The sequence below is a fragment of the Diadema setosum genome, chromosome 17, assembly GCF_964275005.1.
Source record: "Diadema setosum chromosome 17, eeDiaSeto1, whole genome shotgun sequence".
NCBI classification, from domain to species: Eukaryota; Metazoa; Echinodermata; class Echinoidea; order Diadematoida; family Diadematidae; genus Diadema; species Diadema setosum.
In genome coordinates this window covers 1752880-1770015 of record NC_092701.1, presented here as the reverse complement: position 1 = coordinate 1770015, position 17136 = coordinate 1752880, and the positions used below count along the sequence as shown (strand labels likewise).

Below are 17136 nucleotides of genomic sequence, written 5' to 3'. Positions count from 1 at the left end.
CACAAGAAGTATGCATAATTTAAGATTTCCATGCCTATGATCCGTATTTGATTCATTTTTTTTTCTCGCTACTCTTAAGACTTTTGATCACAATATTTACAATCAGAATAATATTTGTACGGTCATTTAAGATAGACCTCAAGTAAAAGCAAACTGAAAAGCAAAAAATATTCGTTAGTTAAATGCTCCTTAGAATTGGAATAATGTGCGGGAAGAGTGAACATCGCATGTATGCAGTGTTTTCGATGACAAGGTTACTTCATGGTATTTTGACAATACAATGAATATACTTTATACCCATCGTCCTCCATTGACTTAATCTGTCTTTTTTATGTAAACGTCCTTGCTCTTGCTGTATACACTGGTATTGATAATATGTCAGAGTTTGCCGACTACCGTAATTCGTCTTAACTCTCAAGAAAAGAAGATGAAACTGTCAAACAGAAGGAAGGGAGACGACAGACGGGGAAAGACGAATAACAAGCAACAATAATCTTGAGAAATGCACAAATTAGATTACAGACTCAATTGACTGGGTTCTGGTCACTCGTAGTCTGTTTTTTTTTTTTTTGTACACAAATTATGTGTATTCGTAAATAAGTGATTGGTAATTTACTTCATCAGAATGTTAACGAATATTCACCGTTTACAAAAAGCACACAAAAGGATGTGGCTATACATTAATCACCGGACTGCAGTGCCTCGAACGATTCAATAATTCGTCTCATTTTGTCATTGCAAAGTGCACTGACTGCCTGAGAATAAAGCACGCTCGATAGGTATTGAATTGAATCATGACTTGTGTCATTAGACTTGTTGGTGATAGTAATTCACTGACAAATAATCCTCAGCTTACTGCAATCAACCACTGTTATGGTTCCCCTCACCCCATGAGCACAACGCTCTTTGCGTAGAAAATGTGTTAATCCCCCACGGTTATTCAAATATTTTGATTTGATTTGATTTATTTCTGCTTAATTCCGTTATACGAAATATGATTTTGTACACGACATTTATGACAAACAGTTTATCGACACATAGTTTTCACAATGTAACAACACTATCAGAACTTCACTATTGAAAGCATTACAGGCCTTGACGATCACGGAATCCTTTGAAGATTTAAAATCACACGAGCTGCGAAAAAAAAGAAGGCCCGCTTGTTTTTTATCCCATATGGATCCAAAAATAGTGACAGCAATTCGTACTACATGATCCCGAGAAAACTGGTTATTGTTTGTTATTACTATCCTATGTGAAAACAGTACCTGAGCCCTGTTTCATAGAGCTGTTCGTAAAGTTACGAAAAACTTACGAGCGACTGGTGATATCTTCTGATGTGCTGTACCTATCAGAATTTACATAATTCAGCACAAGAACTGATCACCAGTCGCTCGCTAGTCGTTCGTAACTTAACGAACAACTTTATGACACAACCCCAGGAATTATGGTTCATGTCGACGAGATTCGACAAACCTTTCATTAATGACATTGTGGATTTATGATCTGGGCGCAATTAAAAAGGTTTGAACATTGGGATCATGAAATTTGGTTAAATGAGCAATATTTACCTTCATTTATTCTTAACGAGATTTTGAGAATAATCATGCAGTATTATTGTTGTACAATGTATCTATGTTTTCACAGACTTTGTTCGTACCTTCTGCTCTTGTTGATTGGCATATGATGGAGGGTAATTAACTATCTAAACTAATTTGAATTCTCTGACAATGCGGCTTTTAAGTAGCCTTAATTCAAAATATGACTAAGAGACTAACAAAATTAACAGTCACAAAATCTATAAACTACAAACGGCAGAGAATTGAAGAGAGTGGTTGGTTTATCTCATATGCCGATGGATGGAAGGCGCGTTCTATTTTGTTTCATTTGTATTGCACCCATATGTTTAAATGAAACTACTTTGTTATGCCTTTCTTTACATGTTGTTGTTGTTTCTAATGACATATTTAGTTTTTTTTTCTGCGATTCCTCAGATTAAAAATCTGACGTTGCATTTTCTGAGCAGTGACAGAGACTGTAAATATCCCTCCTCGATGGGAGGAGACATGGCCCGATGGGTGTGTACATTGCCACGCCTTTTCAACTTCACTCTGACATGCGATTTCTGGCCTGAACAGTTCTTCTTAACAACCGCTTACTTAGCATCATCATGTCAGGTATGATCCACAAGAAGTATGCATAATTTAAATTTTCCATGCCTATGATCCGTATTTGATTCATTTTTTTTTCTCGCTACTCTTAAGACTTTTGATCACAATATTTAAAATCAGAATATTATTTTTACGGTGACTCAAGATAGACCTCAAGTAAAATCAAACAGAAAAGCAAAAATTTTCGTTGGTTAAATGCTTCTTAGAATTGGAATAATGTGCGGGAAGAGTGAACATCGCATGTATGCAGTGTTTTCGATGACAGGGTTACTTCATGGTATTTTGACAATACAATGAATATACTTTATACCCATCGTCCTCCATTGACTTAATCTTTCTTTTTATGTAAACGTCCTTGCTCTAGCTTGCTGTATACACTGGTATGGATAATATGTCAGAGTTTGCCGACTACCGTATATTCGTCTTAACTGTCAAGAAAAGAAGATGAAACTGTCAAACAGAAGGAAGGGAGACGACAGACGGGGAAAGACGAATAACAATCGACAATAATCTATAGAAATGCAATGAATTAAATCAATGACTCAAGTTACAGGGTTCTGGTGACTTTCAGTCTGCTTTTATAACACAAATTATGTGTATTCTTAGATTCGTGATTTTCATACACTTCATCCAAATGTTAACGAATTCACTGTTAACTATAAGCACAGAAAAGAATGTGGCTACATTAATCACCGGACTGCAGTGCCTCGAACGATTAAAAAATTCGTCTATTTTTGACATCGGAAAGCGTATTGACTGCCTGAAAATAAACCACGTTCAATAGGTATTGAAATGAATCCTGACTTGTGTCATTAGACTTGTTAGTGATATTAATTCGTTGGCAAATAATCTTCAGCCTACTGCAACAAACACTGTTATTGGTCCCCCCCCCTCCCGTGAGCACAGCTCTCTTTGCGGAGAACGTATTTTAATCCCCACGGTTATTGAAATATTTTCACTATGTAACAACACTATTATAAATTCACTATTAAGAGCTTTACAGTTCTTGACGATCATGGAATCCTTTTAAGAGATTAAAAATCAGACGAGCTGCAAGAAAAAAGAAGTCCGCTTGCTTTTTATTCCATATGCATCCAAAAATAGTAACAACAATCTTGTACTACATGAACTTTGTTGCTTGTTATTATTATCCTATGAAAACAGTACTGGGAAAATGTTTTGTAAAGCTGTTCGTAAATTTACACACGCACACACACACACACACACACACACTCACACACACACACACACACAAAAAAAAAAACTTACTAGCGACTGGTGATCAGTTCTGATGTGCTATACTTATCAGAATTCAAATAATTTAGTACAAGAAATGATCACCGGTCGCGCTCTAGTCATTCTTAACTTTACATACAGTTTTAAACACCCCCACACATTATGTTTTCGGATATGCAAACAACAACAACAACAACAACGTATTGCTTGTTATGCCGTTGTTTGTATTGGAATCATTATTTTCATCATTTCGTTTTTTTTTTTGTTGGTCGGGGATTCGGAGCTGATATGCTCATATACCAATTTCGAGTTCATCCGCTTTCGTGACCGATGGGGTCGACAAACCTTTCATTTATAACATTGTGGATTTATGATCTGGGCGCAATTAATAAGGTTTGAATATTGGGATCATGAAGGTTGGTTAAAGAGGCGATATATACCTTCATTAATCCTTAACGAAATTGTGGGAATAATCTTACAGCATTATTGTTGTATTTATATTAACGCAGACTTTGTTCATACCTTCTGCTTTAGTTGTTTGGCGTATGATGTCCAGTATTTAACTATCTAAACTTATTTGAATTCTCTGCCAATGTGGCTTTTAAGTAGCGTTAATAAAAAAAAAATGACTACGAGCCTAAGAAAAGGAACTCTCACACAATTTATGAACTACGACTGTCAGAGAGTTAAAGGGAGTAATTGCTTTAACTTATATACCGATGGCTTTAATTTCAAGAATATGGAAGGCGCGTTCTATTTTCTTCATTTGTATTGCACCCATATGTTTAGTAAGATACTTTGTTATTCCTTATTTACATGATGTTATTTCTGATGACATGTTTTGCTTTATTTCTCTGCGCTTCTACAGATTTCCAAGCTAACGTTCCATTTTCAGAGCAGTGACAAGGATTCTGAATATCACTCCTCGATGGGAGAAGACTTGGCCCGATGGGTGTGTACATTGCCACGCCTTTGGACATTCAATCTGACATGCGATTTCTGGCCTGAAAAGTTCTTCTCAACAGCCGCTGACTCAGCATCATCATGTCAGGTATAATCAACAAGAAGTGTGCATAATTCATATTTTCCATGCCTATGATCCTTATTTGATTCATTTTTTTTTCTCGTCACTCTTAAGACTTTTGATCACATTATGTAAAATCAGAAGATTATTTGTACGGTCTTTCAAGAGGGACCTCAAGTAAAAGCAAACAGAAAAGCAAAAAATATTCGTTAGTTAAATGCTTGTTAGAATTGGAATAATGCCCGGGAAGAGTGAACATCGCATGTATGCAGTGTTTTCGATGACAGGGTTACTTCATGGTATTTTGACAATACAATGAATATACGTTATACCCATCGTCCTCCATTGACTTAATCTTTCTTTTTATGTAAACGTTCTTGCTCTTGCTGTATACAATTGTATGGATAATATGTCAGAGTTTGCCGACTACCGTAATTCGTCTTAACTGTCAAGAAAAGAAGATGAAACTGTCAAACAGAAAGAAGGGAGACGACAGACGGGGAAAGACGAATAACAATCGACAATAATCTATAGAAATGCAATGAATTAAATCAATGACTCAATTTACAGGGTTCTGGTGACTTTCAGTCTGCTTTTATAACACAAATTATGTGTATTCTTAGATTCGTGATTTTCATACACTTCATCCAAATGTTAACGAATTCACTGTTAACTATAAGCACAGAAAAGAATGTGGCTACATTAATCACCGGACTGCAGTGCCTCGAACGATTAAAAAATTCGTGTATTTTTGTCGTCGGAAAGCGTATTGACTGCCTGAAAATAAACCACGTTCAATAGGTATTGACATGAATCATGACTTGTGTCATTAGACTTGTTAGTGATATTAATTTGTTGACAAATAATCTTCAGCTTACTGCAACAAACACTGTTATGGGTCCCCCACTCCCGTAAGCACAGTTCTCTTTGCGGAGAACGTCTTTTAATCCCCACGGTTATTGAAATATTTTCACTATGTAACAACACTATTATACATTTACTATTAAGAGCTTTACAGGTCTTGACGATGACGGAATCCTTTTAAGAGATTAAAATCAGACGAAATGCAAGAAAAAAGAAGTCCGCTTGCTATTTATTCCATATGCATCCAAAAATAGTAACAACAATCTTGTACTACATGAACTTTGTTGTTTGTTATTATTATCCTATGAAAACAGTACTGGGGAAATGTTTTGTAAAGCTGTTCGTAAATTTACACACGCACACACACACACACACACACACGCACACTCACACACACACACAAAAAAAAACTTACTAGCGACTGGTGATCAGCTCTGATGTGCTATACTTATCAGAATTCAAATAATTTAGTACAAGAAGTGATCACCAGTGAGTCGCGCTCTATAGTCATTCTTAACTTTACATACACTTTAATGAAACAACCCCAGACATTATGTTTCGGGCTATGCAAACAACAACAACAACAACAACAACAACAACAACAACGTATTGCTTGTTATGCCGTTGTTTGTATTGGAATCATTATTTTCATCATTTCGGGGTTTTTTTTTTTGTTGGTTGGGGATTCGGAGCTGATATGCTCATATACCAATTTCGAGTTCATCCGCTTTCGTGACCGATGGGGTCGACAAACCTTTCATTTATAACATTGTGGATTTATGATCTGGGCGCAATTAAAAAGGTTTGAATATTGGGATCACGAAGGTTGGTTAAAGAGGCAATATTTACCTTCATTAATCCTTAACGAAATTGTGGGAATAATCTTACAGCATTATTGTTGTACTTATATTAACACAGACTTTGTTCACACCTTCTGCTTTAGTTGTAGGGCGTATGATATCCAGAATTTGACTATCTAAACTTATTTGAATTCTCTGCCAATGTGGCTTTTAAGTAGCGTTAATTTAAAAAAAAAATACTACGAGTTTAAGCAAAGGAAGTCTCACACAATATATGAACTACGAATATCAGAGAGTGAAAGGGAGTGATTGCCTCAACGTATACCGATGGCTTTAATTTCAAGAATACGGAAGGCGCGTTCTATTTTCTTCATTTGTATTGCACCCATATGTTTAAAAAATACTTTGTTATTCCTTATTTATGTTGTTATTTCTGATGACATGTTTTGCTTTATTTCTCTGCGCTTCTACAGATTGAAGATCTGACGTTGCATTTTCAGAGCAGTGACAAGGATTCTGAATATCACTCCTCGATGGGAGGAGACTTGGCCCGATGGGTGTGTACATTGCCACGCCTTTGGACATTCAATCTGACATGCGATTTCTGGCCCGAAAAGTTCTTCTCAACAACCGCTGACTCAGCATCATCATGTCAGGTATAATCAACAAGAAGTGTGCATAATTCATATTTTCCATGCCTATGATCCTTATTTGATTCATTTTTTTCTCTCGTCACTCTTAAGACTTTTGATCACATTATGTAAAATCAGAAGATTATTTGTACGGTCTTTCAAGAGGGACCTCAAGTAAAAGCAAACAGAAAAGCAAAAAATATTCGTTAGTTAAATGCTTGTTAGAATTGGAATAATGCCCGGGAAGAGTGAACATCGCATGTATGCAGTGTTTTCGATGACAGGGTTAGCTGATAGAGCCGGAGGGGGGGGGGTGCCTCCCAGCCCCCCCCCTCCAGATCTCGGCCGTCGACCGCGCGATCGCGACGAAAATTGGTACAAACATTGCCTATGATGTAATCTAAAATACCATGAAGTTAATTTTTCACGAAATTATCATTTATGCTAGTTTTTGCTAATGTATGCATAATGATGCATGAAATCAGACTTTTTGGTGTAAATCACAAAATAAAGCTCGAAACTGGCACATTTTTTGTGTAAATATTCTTTTTAGTGTCCTTAGCAAATGTAATAAAAAAATTGTGATATCAGAAAAAATTCTTAAGTATATTACTGTTTTTGAATTTCTTATGTATTTCTTTGTTTTTTCGACTTTATGTTTTCCATTGTTTTTTCGATAGAATTTCTTCGTGACATCGCTCCGAACAAGAAAATATGTTATTGATCTTAATCAATAAAACACCAAAATAATCATGCTTTTATGAAATTTGCCTGCAAGCACAGTTTGCATTGGAATTGTACACGAATTCACGTTTTTTGAGCAATTTTTGGTCTGACATGCATGTTCATATTTATGGATAACTTCAGAACCGCGCACCCGGGCGTCGGAAATTTGGTGTTAAAAGATGCGGGAGACTCGAAAAAATATAAGTCATGAAACGTCGCGGCGATAGCTTTTTGCGATTGCGATACATCGCGCGGAACGTCGAGGGGGGGTCCTCAGAGCCCCCCCCCCCCCCCCGGCCTAGTTAGGGTTAAATGCTTGTTAGAATTGGAATAATTTCTAGCGTAGCCGGGGAGCGGTCAAAAAGCCTTAATTCTTGTGTCTACAGGTATAATGTGTAGTATGTGTAGCAGCACATCAGCACCTTATTCATATAGCTCTCACATGCATCTCATACACCACGTCTATATACGTGCATTCGGACTCACTAGGCGCATTAGAAACCAGGCATATCATTTTCCCAATCAACCATACAGCAACCCATTCACAGGGTCTAGTACCAGAGACTACCAGTTGCAAGAAGGAGGCTGGTGTGGAAACGAATGGCCGAAATACGGTTCAGTGCAGCATTGCTATAGTTCCTGCTGTTACAACCGATGGTTTTCTCTGCTAAGCTCTGTTACACTGGCCTAGTGGTTCCCCATTAATTTTACAGTTATTCCTAAAGAGAGAGAGAGAGAGATAGAGAGAGAGAGAGAGAGTGCTGTGGACCCGCACTTACCCCTCAACCCAACTGAAAAGTTCTTCAGTGAGCTCGCGGTATTTATACCCTCTCGAGCCAGTGTCACGTGACTAATCCATTCTTGTATTAACCCATCATGTATCAAAATGTATTGGAGTACTATACAACTCTACTTCTATGGCTTAATATTTTCAAGGCCCTTTTCCCGAGGGCTTCTGGCCTTTTTCCCTGCTCTGGACCTCGTTAACCCTGGTTTCTGCACAGGGTGTATCATAAGACTATAGGGTGTTCCAAAACCTTCTATACAATTTCTCCATAGGAAAAGCACAGGGGCAAACTCTATGGGATTTTTACACATGTTCAGGAATTAAGGGCATTTGCCGCATATTTTAAAGGTGCTCTATCGCATTTTCCCCACGCTACCCCCTCCTTAAAATGAAACCTACTCCTGGAGGTTGGTGTGGAATGCTTTATCATTATTCTCTCCTTTATCAACTGCATTAAAAATCGAACATATCAAGGTATATTCCCACTATTATCTCGTTCTTCCCCTGTGAGTTTTTGGGTGTCAACAGAGCTTGCAGATTACAAACTTGGAAATGTATTTACAAAGTGTACATATATACATCCTGAATCATGGAGTTTGAATTTTGGTGGGGCATTTTTCCCCATTCCCAGGCCGAAATGTTAGGACACAGTTGGGTTTTCCTGTAATTTACTTCTTCTGCCAATTTCTCGTTTATATAAACCGGGAACAAAATCAAACTTTTCCAAACAATATAATTTGGGACCTCCATGATTCGGGCTTACAGGTTCAAACAATCCAATTCAACAGTTAGACTTATGTCTATACTTTTTTCGTCTTCTTCTCTTCTTCTCTTCTTCATCTTCTTCGAGAACTTCAATTTCTTCTTTGTCTCATTATATGGATTATCTAGGACGGTCTTAGATTTTCTTTATTAATTCTTCTCCAACGTTCATGGTAGTCACCGGGGTTTGTGTGGTCCATCTTCCTCAGCTGCAAAGCCAGTGTGTGTGTCGTTGATCATCCTGTGCTGCATTTCCCAGGTTTGTGTCGTTTAGGCTTGGCTTGGCTAGCCAAGACGTGGGGCTAGCTTCGTTTTATAAAACAATCCAAAATGTCTTTTTTTTTGTTCTACTCGTTCTTATTCAAACCAAAATTTGCCAAAATAAATCAGGATACAATTTGCGGTTGGATGAGTGTGGACCAGTGTCTGTATGTTAAACCACACACAGTGAAAGGTGCTACCACTCCTCATCCGAATTTGGACATAATACCACTACGTATTAACGACGGAGGACGATCACTGCCACAGTCTCGTCCATCAGACCCGTTGCCTGCGATCCCAGTATGTCTTCATCAAATCCTGTGATCTTGAAGCTCCTTCAATGCTTCTGCCTTTAGATTTTCGTGTACAACGAGTTGCTAGATGATTTCATGGTCATTTTCACTAATTCCCATCTAAGGTAGAGCAGACCATTCCTCAGATGAAACCTGTTCCATTGCATCCAATATGCTTTGAGTTCTGGTCCTTCCAGTTGTCCAGTGACACTTCTTTCCACGGTGGTCGATAATTTGCCTGTTTCCAAACCATAACCTTCCGAAAAGACGCCTGTCTCTTCGTTGAGCATCGGCCACATGCCCAACTCACCAGCTACCATTGCCAGAGCACATCTGTTCTGAGCGTCCTCAGACAGATCCGACTGTATCCCCACATTGTGAACCCGGACATCAGTCCTATGAGCTTCCTGCTCATCATCCGAAGCAAAACGCTTTGCCTCTTTCTGCTCACAATGCTTACAGTCCACGCATGGTCTACGTGAAAATCCATCAGCGTTTTCATGCGAATTTCCTGCTCTATGCTGGATCCGAAAGTTATAAGTACCGAGGAGTTCAAGCCATCATCGTGCTACTTGCCTCTCCGGGTTTTTAAACCCCATCAACCACCGCGGCAGTGCCCCATGATCAGTACGTATCAGGAATTCTGCTCCATAGATGTAAGGGTGAAAGTGTTTCACTCCCTGAACGAGTGCCAACAACTTCTTCCTAGTCAGACAATACTGCCTTTCTCCTTTATTCAAGGCACGGCTGAAGTAAGCTACAACACGTTCCTGGCCATCTTGTACCTGTGAGAGTACTGCGCCGGTTCCGCCATTGCTTGCGTCTGTGTCAATGATGAAGGGATCGTCATCACGTGGGAATGCGAGGATAGGTGACGATGTTAGGGCGCGCCTGAGTGTCTCGAAAGCTTGCTCGCAGTCTTGCGTCCATCTGAACGGAGCGCCTTTCTCCGTTAACTTGTGCAGGGGTCTTGCAATGCGTGCAAAGTCTTTCACAAAGCGCCGGTAGTAAGAACAAAAACAGAGGAAACTTCTGACTTCCTTCACTGTTTTTGGTCTCGGCCACTCATTCACTGCAGTAATCTTGCTTGGGTCCGTTGCTATGCCATGTTCAGAAATGATATGCCCGAGGAATGGGACTTGGTGCCTGAAGAAAACATATTTTAAGGGGGATAGTTTCAAATGAGCATCACACAGTCATTGAAATACCTCTGTGAGTCGCTCTAGCTGTTGTTCAAATGTCTTTCCGAACACAATGATATCGTCTAAGTACACCAAACATGTCTGCCACTGTAGACCATGCAGCACTTGCTCCATCAATCGTTTGAACGTTGCTGGTGCATTGCAGAGTCCGAAAGGCATTACTTTGAATTGGAATAGCCCTCCCTCAGTTACGAATGCGGTCTTTTCCTTGTCATGCTCATCCATTTCAATTTGCCAATAGCCACAAGACAGATCTAAGGTCGAGAACTATTTTGTTCCTCCGAGCCTATCGAGCGAGTCATCTATTCGTGGAAGCGGGTAGCTGTCTTTCTTGGTTATGTCATTGAGTTTGCGATAGTCTACACAGAATCTAATTGATCCGTCTTTCTTTTTGACGAGCACCACTGGCGACGACCATGGGCTAGAGGAAGTCCCTATTATCTCTTCCTTCAGCTTTGCGGAGACTTGTTCTTTTGCATCCTCCCTCTTGTGAATGGGCAGGCGCCTTGCGTGTTGTCGGATAGGTTCAGATTTTTCCGTGTTTATTGTGTGTTTCGCAATTCCAGTTCTGCCTTTATCGTTTTTGCCAGTGGAGAAGATGTCTTGGTAATTGTGTAGTAATGAGGCCACTGCATCCCGTTGGCTAGCATCGAGTGTTTCTGTACTTGCTTCCAGTAATTCCTTCAGATATTCAGGGACATTCTCGCCTGTGCTGTCCGTGCTTGTTCTGATAGACTCCTCTGTAGTCTCGTCATTGGCTAGCACCTCATCTACTTCCTGACATGTTGCTACCATTGTGTTCTCGTATATCGTCTGTGTCTCTTCAGCGACGTTTGCAATCCTTATTGGGACTGTGTCTCTGTCTGTGCCTATTAGTACTCTAGCCACTAGTAGTGGGTATTTCTCCACGAATTTCTCATTCGGCTCCATAATCATACCATTCGGTAATGTGGTTGGTACCCCATCTACGTCTCCCTGGGACAACGATCTCTTCTCCTGCCTTGATGCATATTGTCTCTGTTAAACGCGCTGTGTAGACGGTTGGGTAGTCATGCTGCTCTGCATCAATAATTTCATCTCCAACCCGAACCATATTCTGACTTGGTTCAATCGTACATTTGCAAAGCTTTAACAGATCCATCCCGATTATTGCTTGTGGCTCTATGTCGGCTATCCAGATGTCATGACGCAGGGTGACATTTCCAATTTTGATGCTCATTTTGCCCTTCCCTTGTATTGGTTTGGTTTCCCCGTCTGCCATGGACATGTCTACATCAGTCCACTGTAATTTAGGCTTTTGATTTGGTTCGAATTTCTCAAACGCCCTTGTACTTAGTATTGTTGCATTTGCTCCCATATCTACCAAAGAGTGGGTTTCTTGCCCATTGAATTCTACAGGTAAAATGATGCCGTCTGTTTCTCCACTGCAAAAGCGTAAACACTGTATGGGGCCGTGAGCTATCTACTGCCGGTCCCCGACCCCTGGACTCGGCTGGGCTGAGTTTCCCTGCCTACTTTCTGCAGTTCCACCGTGTTGTGCATGCATTCTACCTCCGGGGCTCAGGCTCTTACATTCTTTCTGCAAATGCCCAAGTCTTCCACATTTCCAGCATCTTGGCGGACCAGATGAACGCCCGCCCATTTGTGTGGGCTCAGAATCTCTGTGGAAGCCAGTCTTTTTCGTCACCCCTGCCTTTGACAGCTCTGCCATAACTGCAGCTACAATTTTCTCCACTGCATCTGAAGAAATGACTGCTCCATCATCTTTTACATTGCCCATCTTATTCCCAACGTTAACGTTACGGACCTTTGTGGGAAATTTCGCCTACGCTCTGCTATTTGGAAAGCCTCAACTTCTACAGCAGCCCCAATAGCCTCCGTAAGTGAAGTAGGATGAGCGTTATATACACTCCAAATCGGATATCGGGGTCCTGAATCGCATCTATGAAATGGTCTTTAGCTAGAACATCTTGCAACTCCGCCTTTGCTTGCCTGCCTTGTGGTTGAAAACTAATTTCATCGCTTTCCATGCCTGGACTACCAACTTCATTCTCCATTGTAACAGTATGGGCTCGTATCACTGAATCTTGGGATTTCAAAACGCTTTTCTCAACGAATATCCCTGCATACTACAATTCCCTGTTTCAAAATCTTCCCAAAATCCCACCGCTGCCACCAATTTTTGTAGCGTAGCCGGGGAGCGGTCAAAGAGCCTTAAATCTTGTGTCTACAGGATAATGTGTAGTATGTGTAGCAGCACATCAGCACCTTATTCATATAGCTCTCACATGCAGCCTATCTCATACACCACGTCTATATACGTGCATTCGGACTCACTATGCGCATTAGAAACCAGGCATATCATTTTCCCAATCAACCATACAGCAACCCATTCACAGGGTCTAGTACCAGAGACTACCAGTTGCAAGAAGGAGGCTGGTGTGGAGACGAATGGCCGAAATACGGTTCAGTGCAGCATTGCTATAGTTCCTGCTGTTACAACCGATGGTTTTCTCTGCTAACCTCTGTTACACTGGCCTAGTGGTTCCCCATTAATTAGGTGATCCGAGTATCCTCTCGGATCACCTTCTGTATCTGTACGGATTCTTTGTTAGGTGATCCGAGTATCCTCTCGGATCACCTATTGTATCTGTACGGATTCTTTCTTCTTCTTCTTCTTCTTTATTTCTTTCTCCTCAAATCTTGTGCAGCGGTTAACTCAAAAAGTCCCCTACCTATCACTTTCAAACTTATACCATATTTGTATCATGTCCTAAGGACGACAGATCTATTGTATCAATGTGATCAGTTAACCGTGACGTCATAATGACGTCATTATCTGAAATCACGTTTACATCAATATCTCATTAATGGAACGGAATTGTTGAATGATATTAAGATATCATATAGTTCAAGTCAAGGTCTATTGATATATTTCATAAAATTTAGTCACGTTCATAGTAAACGAGCGCGTACGCGCGCGTTGAAATTTAAACATGCTCTAATCAACCTCAAAATTGTTTTGCACACGTTTTAGGTCATTTACAGCATTTCAAAAAAATCGACGGACGCGTACGCGCGCGCGCATATACGCACGCACAGCTCATATGCAATAGAAATTTCCCATTTTATCGCACGGATCGAATGTCTGAAATGTCAAGGAATATTTCTACCAAGTTTCAAGTCGATCCGACTCAATATGATGTCGTACGGGCCAATCAAAGTTGAAATTCCGCGCGCGCGTCAATGGCGATATACAGTGCAACTATGCCAAAAAATCGCCAATTTTAAATCCGATTTTACTCGTCAGGATGGACGGTGACCCCCCATTTTCTTTACATATTCTAAAAGCTGATGAGTTGTACATGTCATTTCATGGGTTGGCGATGCTGAAAAAATGATTAAAAGATATCAAATTTCTTAATAAAGTAAAAAAAGTAAATTTTCAAAATGACGTCATCAAGTTACAAGTTCACTCAAGCGTATCTCACTTATTCTTCAATTGATTTTCGTCCAAATTTCAATATGTTGTAGCTTATTAAATGGTCTTTCAGTCATATAATACAACATTTTTGATTAGATGACAGCATCATCTCGTAAAAAGGAATTGAAAGTAACATTGTCAAATTTGACCAGTTTACGTGTTATCTCTATGGGAGTGCAGTTTTTCTGGAAATGAAAACTGACATGACTATGTTTATCGAGCACTAGCTCACTTATGCTTCGGTGAATTTCTCCCATATTTTAGTATGTTGTAGCTGAGACTTTGGGCTATCGTGAGTAAGCACTTCGTTTTTTCATAGGGAGTCGGCATCACGTCGAAAAACTTGGTTGAAATCAAAGCTTATCTTTGATGTATTGAAATATTTCTTTCTTTCTGCAACTTTCTTTGCAATAACTCAAGAAAAACATACACTATCACCACCATATTTTGCACATGTTTAGTTCATGTCACGTACATTATTTCACAAAATAACAAGTACTTGATCAGACACCATCTTGGGTATGTAAATTAGGGTCAAAGGTCATAAATGTTTCATTGTGTATCTTGGTGAATACATGTCCTATCTTTCCCATATTTTGCACACGTAAAGACGATGTTACAAGGATCATTTCACAAAATAACCATTTTTGGTTCAGAGGCCATCTTGTCTGTGCAAAGTGGGGTCAAAGGTCATATGTACTTCTTCCTGTATCTTCGTTATGACGTGTTATTTCTATGGGGGAATTTTTCTAGATGTGAAAATTGACATGATTGTCTTTATCGACGACTAGCTCACTTACCCTTGGGTGAATTTCTTCCAGATTTTAGTATGTTGTAGCCAATTTAATACTCTTTAAGATTTGTTCAATCAAAGTTTTAATCGGATGATGTCTTCACCTCGTGAAAATGGATATAATGTAACCTTGTCAAATTTAACCAGTTTACGTGTTATCTCTATGGGAGGGAATTTTTCTGGAAATGAAAATTGACATGACGGTCTTTATCGAGTACTAGCTCACTTATTCTCCGGTGAATTTCTCCCAGATTTTAATATGTTGTAGCTGAGACTTTGGGCTATTGCTAACATTCACTCCATTTTTTCATACGAGGCCGAGATCACGTCCAAAAACTTGGTTGAAATCAAACTTATCTTCGATGTATTGAGATATTTCTTTCTTTCTGCAACTTTCTTTGCAATAACTCAAGAAAAGCAGCCCCTATCATCCCCATATTTTGCACATGTTTAGTTCATGTCACGTACATTATTTCATAAAATAAAAACTACTTGATCAAACACCATCTTGGGTATGTAAATCAGGGTCAAAGGTCATAAATGTTTCATCCTGTATCTTAGTGAATACATGTCCTATCTCTCCCATATTTTGCACACGCAAAGACCATATTACAAGAATCATTTCACAAAATAACTACTTTTTGCTCAGATGCCATCATGTCTGTGCAAAGTGGGGTCAAAGGTCATATGTACTTCTTTCTGTATCTTCGTTATGACGTTTTATCTCTATGGGAGGGAATTCTTTATGTGAAAATTGACATGATTGTCTTTATCGAGCACTAGCTCACCCTTTGGTGAATTTCTCCCAGGTTTTAATATGTTGTAGCTGAGACTGTGCGCTATCGAATGTGTGCCTTCGTTTCTTCATACAATGTCGGGATCATGTTAAAAAACTTGGTTGAAATTAAAGCTTATCTTCGATGTATTGAGATATTTCTTTCCTTCTGCAACTTTCTTTGCAATAACTCAAGAAAAACAGCCCCTATCACCCTCATACTTAGCAGATGTTTAGTTCATGTCACGTCCATTATTTCATAGAATTACAACGACTTGATCAGACAATATCTTGGGTATGTAAATTAGGGTCAAAGGTCATAACTGTTTCATCCTGTTTCTTGGTAAATACCTGTCCTATCTTTTCCATATTTTGCACACGTATAGACGATGTCGCAAGAATCATTTCACAAAATAACCACTTTTTGCTCAGATGCCATCTTGGGAGTGTAAAGGTGGGTCAAAGGTCATATGTATTTGTTGCTGTATCTTCGTTATCTAGTGTATACAGAATTTAGTACCAAGGATGGCAGATATGACTCCCTTTTCTAAATGAGAATCCAAACATCACACGGCCAATCTCTCTGAATACAGATGAAACCTGTATGGTCATGCGTATTGCGATCAGGACTCGAATCATTGATAAAAAAAAAATCGGATCACCTTAATTTGTCAGTGATGACAAATTACAATCTCTAGTTAGGTGATCCGAGTATCCTCTCGGATCACCTATTGTATCTGTACGGATTCTTTCTTCTTAGGTGATCCGAGTATCCTCTCGGATCACCTTCTGTATCTGTACTGATTCTTTGTTCTTTTTATTAGGTGATCCGAGTATCCTCTCGGATCACCTATTGTATCTGTACGGATTCTTTCTTCTTCTTCTTTCTTTATTTCTCCCCAAAAGTTGTGCAGAGGTTAGCTCAGAAAGTGCTATGTCTATCAAGTTCAAACTTATACCATATATGTATCGTGTCCCAAAGACGGCAATCGAACTAAAATCAAAGTGATCAGTCGACCGTGACGTCACTATGACGTCATTATATGAAAACACATTCTCAATCATATCTCATTAATGGAATGAAGTTTTTCAATGAAATTTACGTCACATATATTTCAAGTTATGCGCATTTTACTCATATTCTCAAAATTTACATTTTCTCTTGATACGTGCGCGTACGCGCGCGTTGAAATATTTGTATGCTCAAATCGAGCTCAAATTTTTTTTGCACACGTTTCAGACCATTTGGAGCATTTTTTGAAAAATTGAAAAAATCGGACGGACGCGTACGCGCGCGCGCATATACGCACGCACAGCTCATATGCA

At 39.3% G+C, this 17136-nt stretch overlaps 1 protein-coding gene across 1 annotated transcript in view; it reads left to right on the top strand.

The window, feature by feature from the left end:
- The window catches only part of LOC140241092 (uncharacterized), a 329537-nt gene that overhangs the window by 89841 nt on the left and 222560 nt on the right, over positions 1-17136 (top strand). The window contains exons 14-16 of the mRNA XM_072320859.1: positions 1995-2177; positions 4276-4458; positions 6569-6751. Of these exons, the coding sequence (XP_072176960.1) occupies positions 1995-2177; positions 4276-4458; positions 6569-6751 (549 nt within the window). The remainder of the gene's footprint in view (positions 1-1994; positions 2178-4275; positions 4459-6568; positions 6752-17136) is intronic.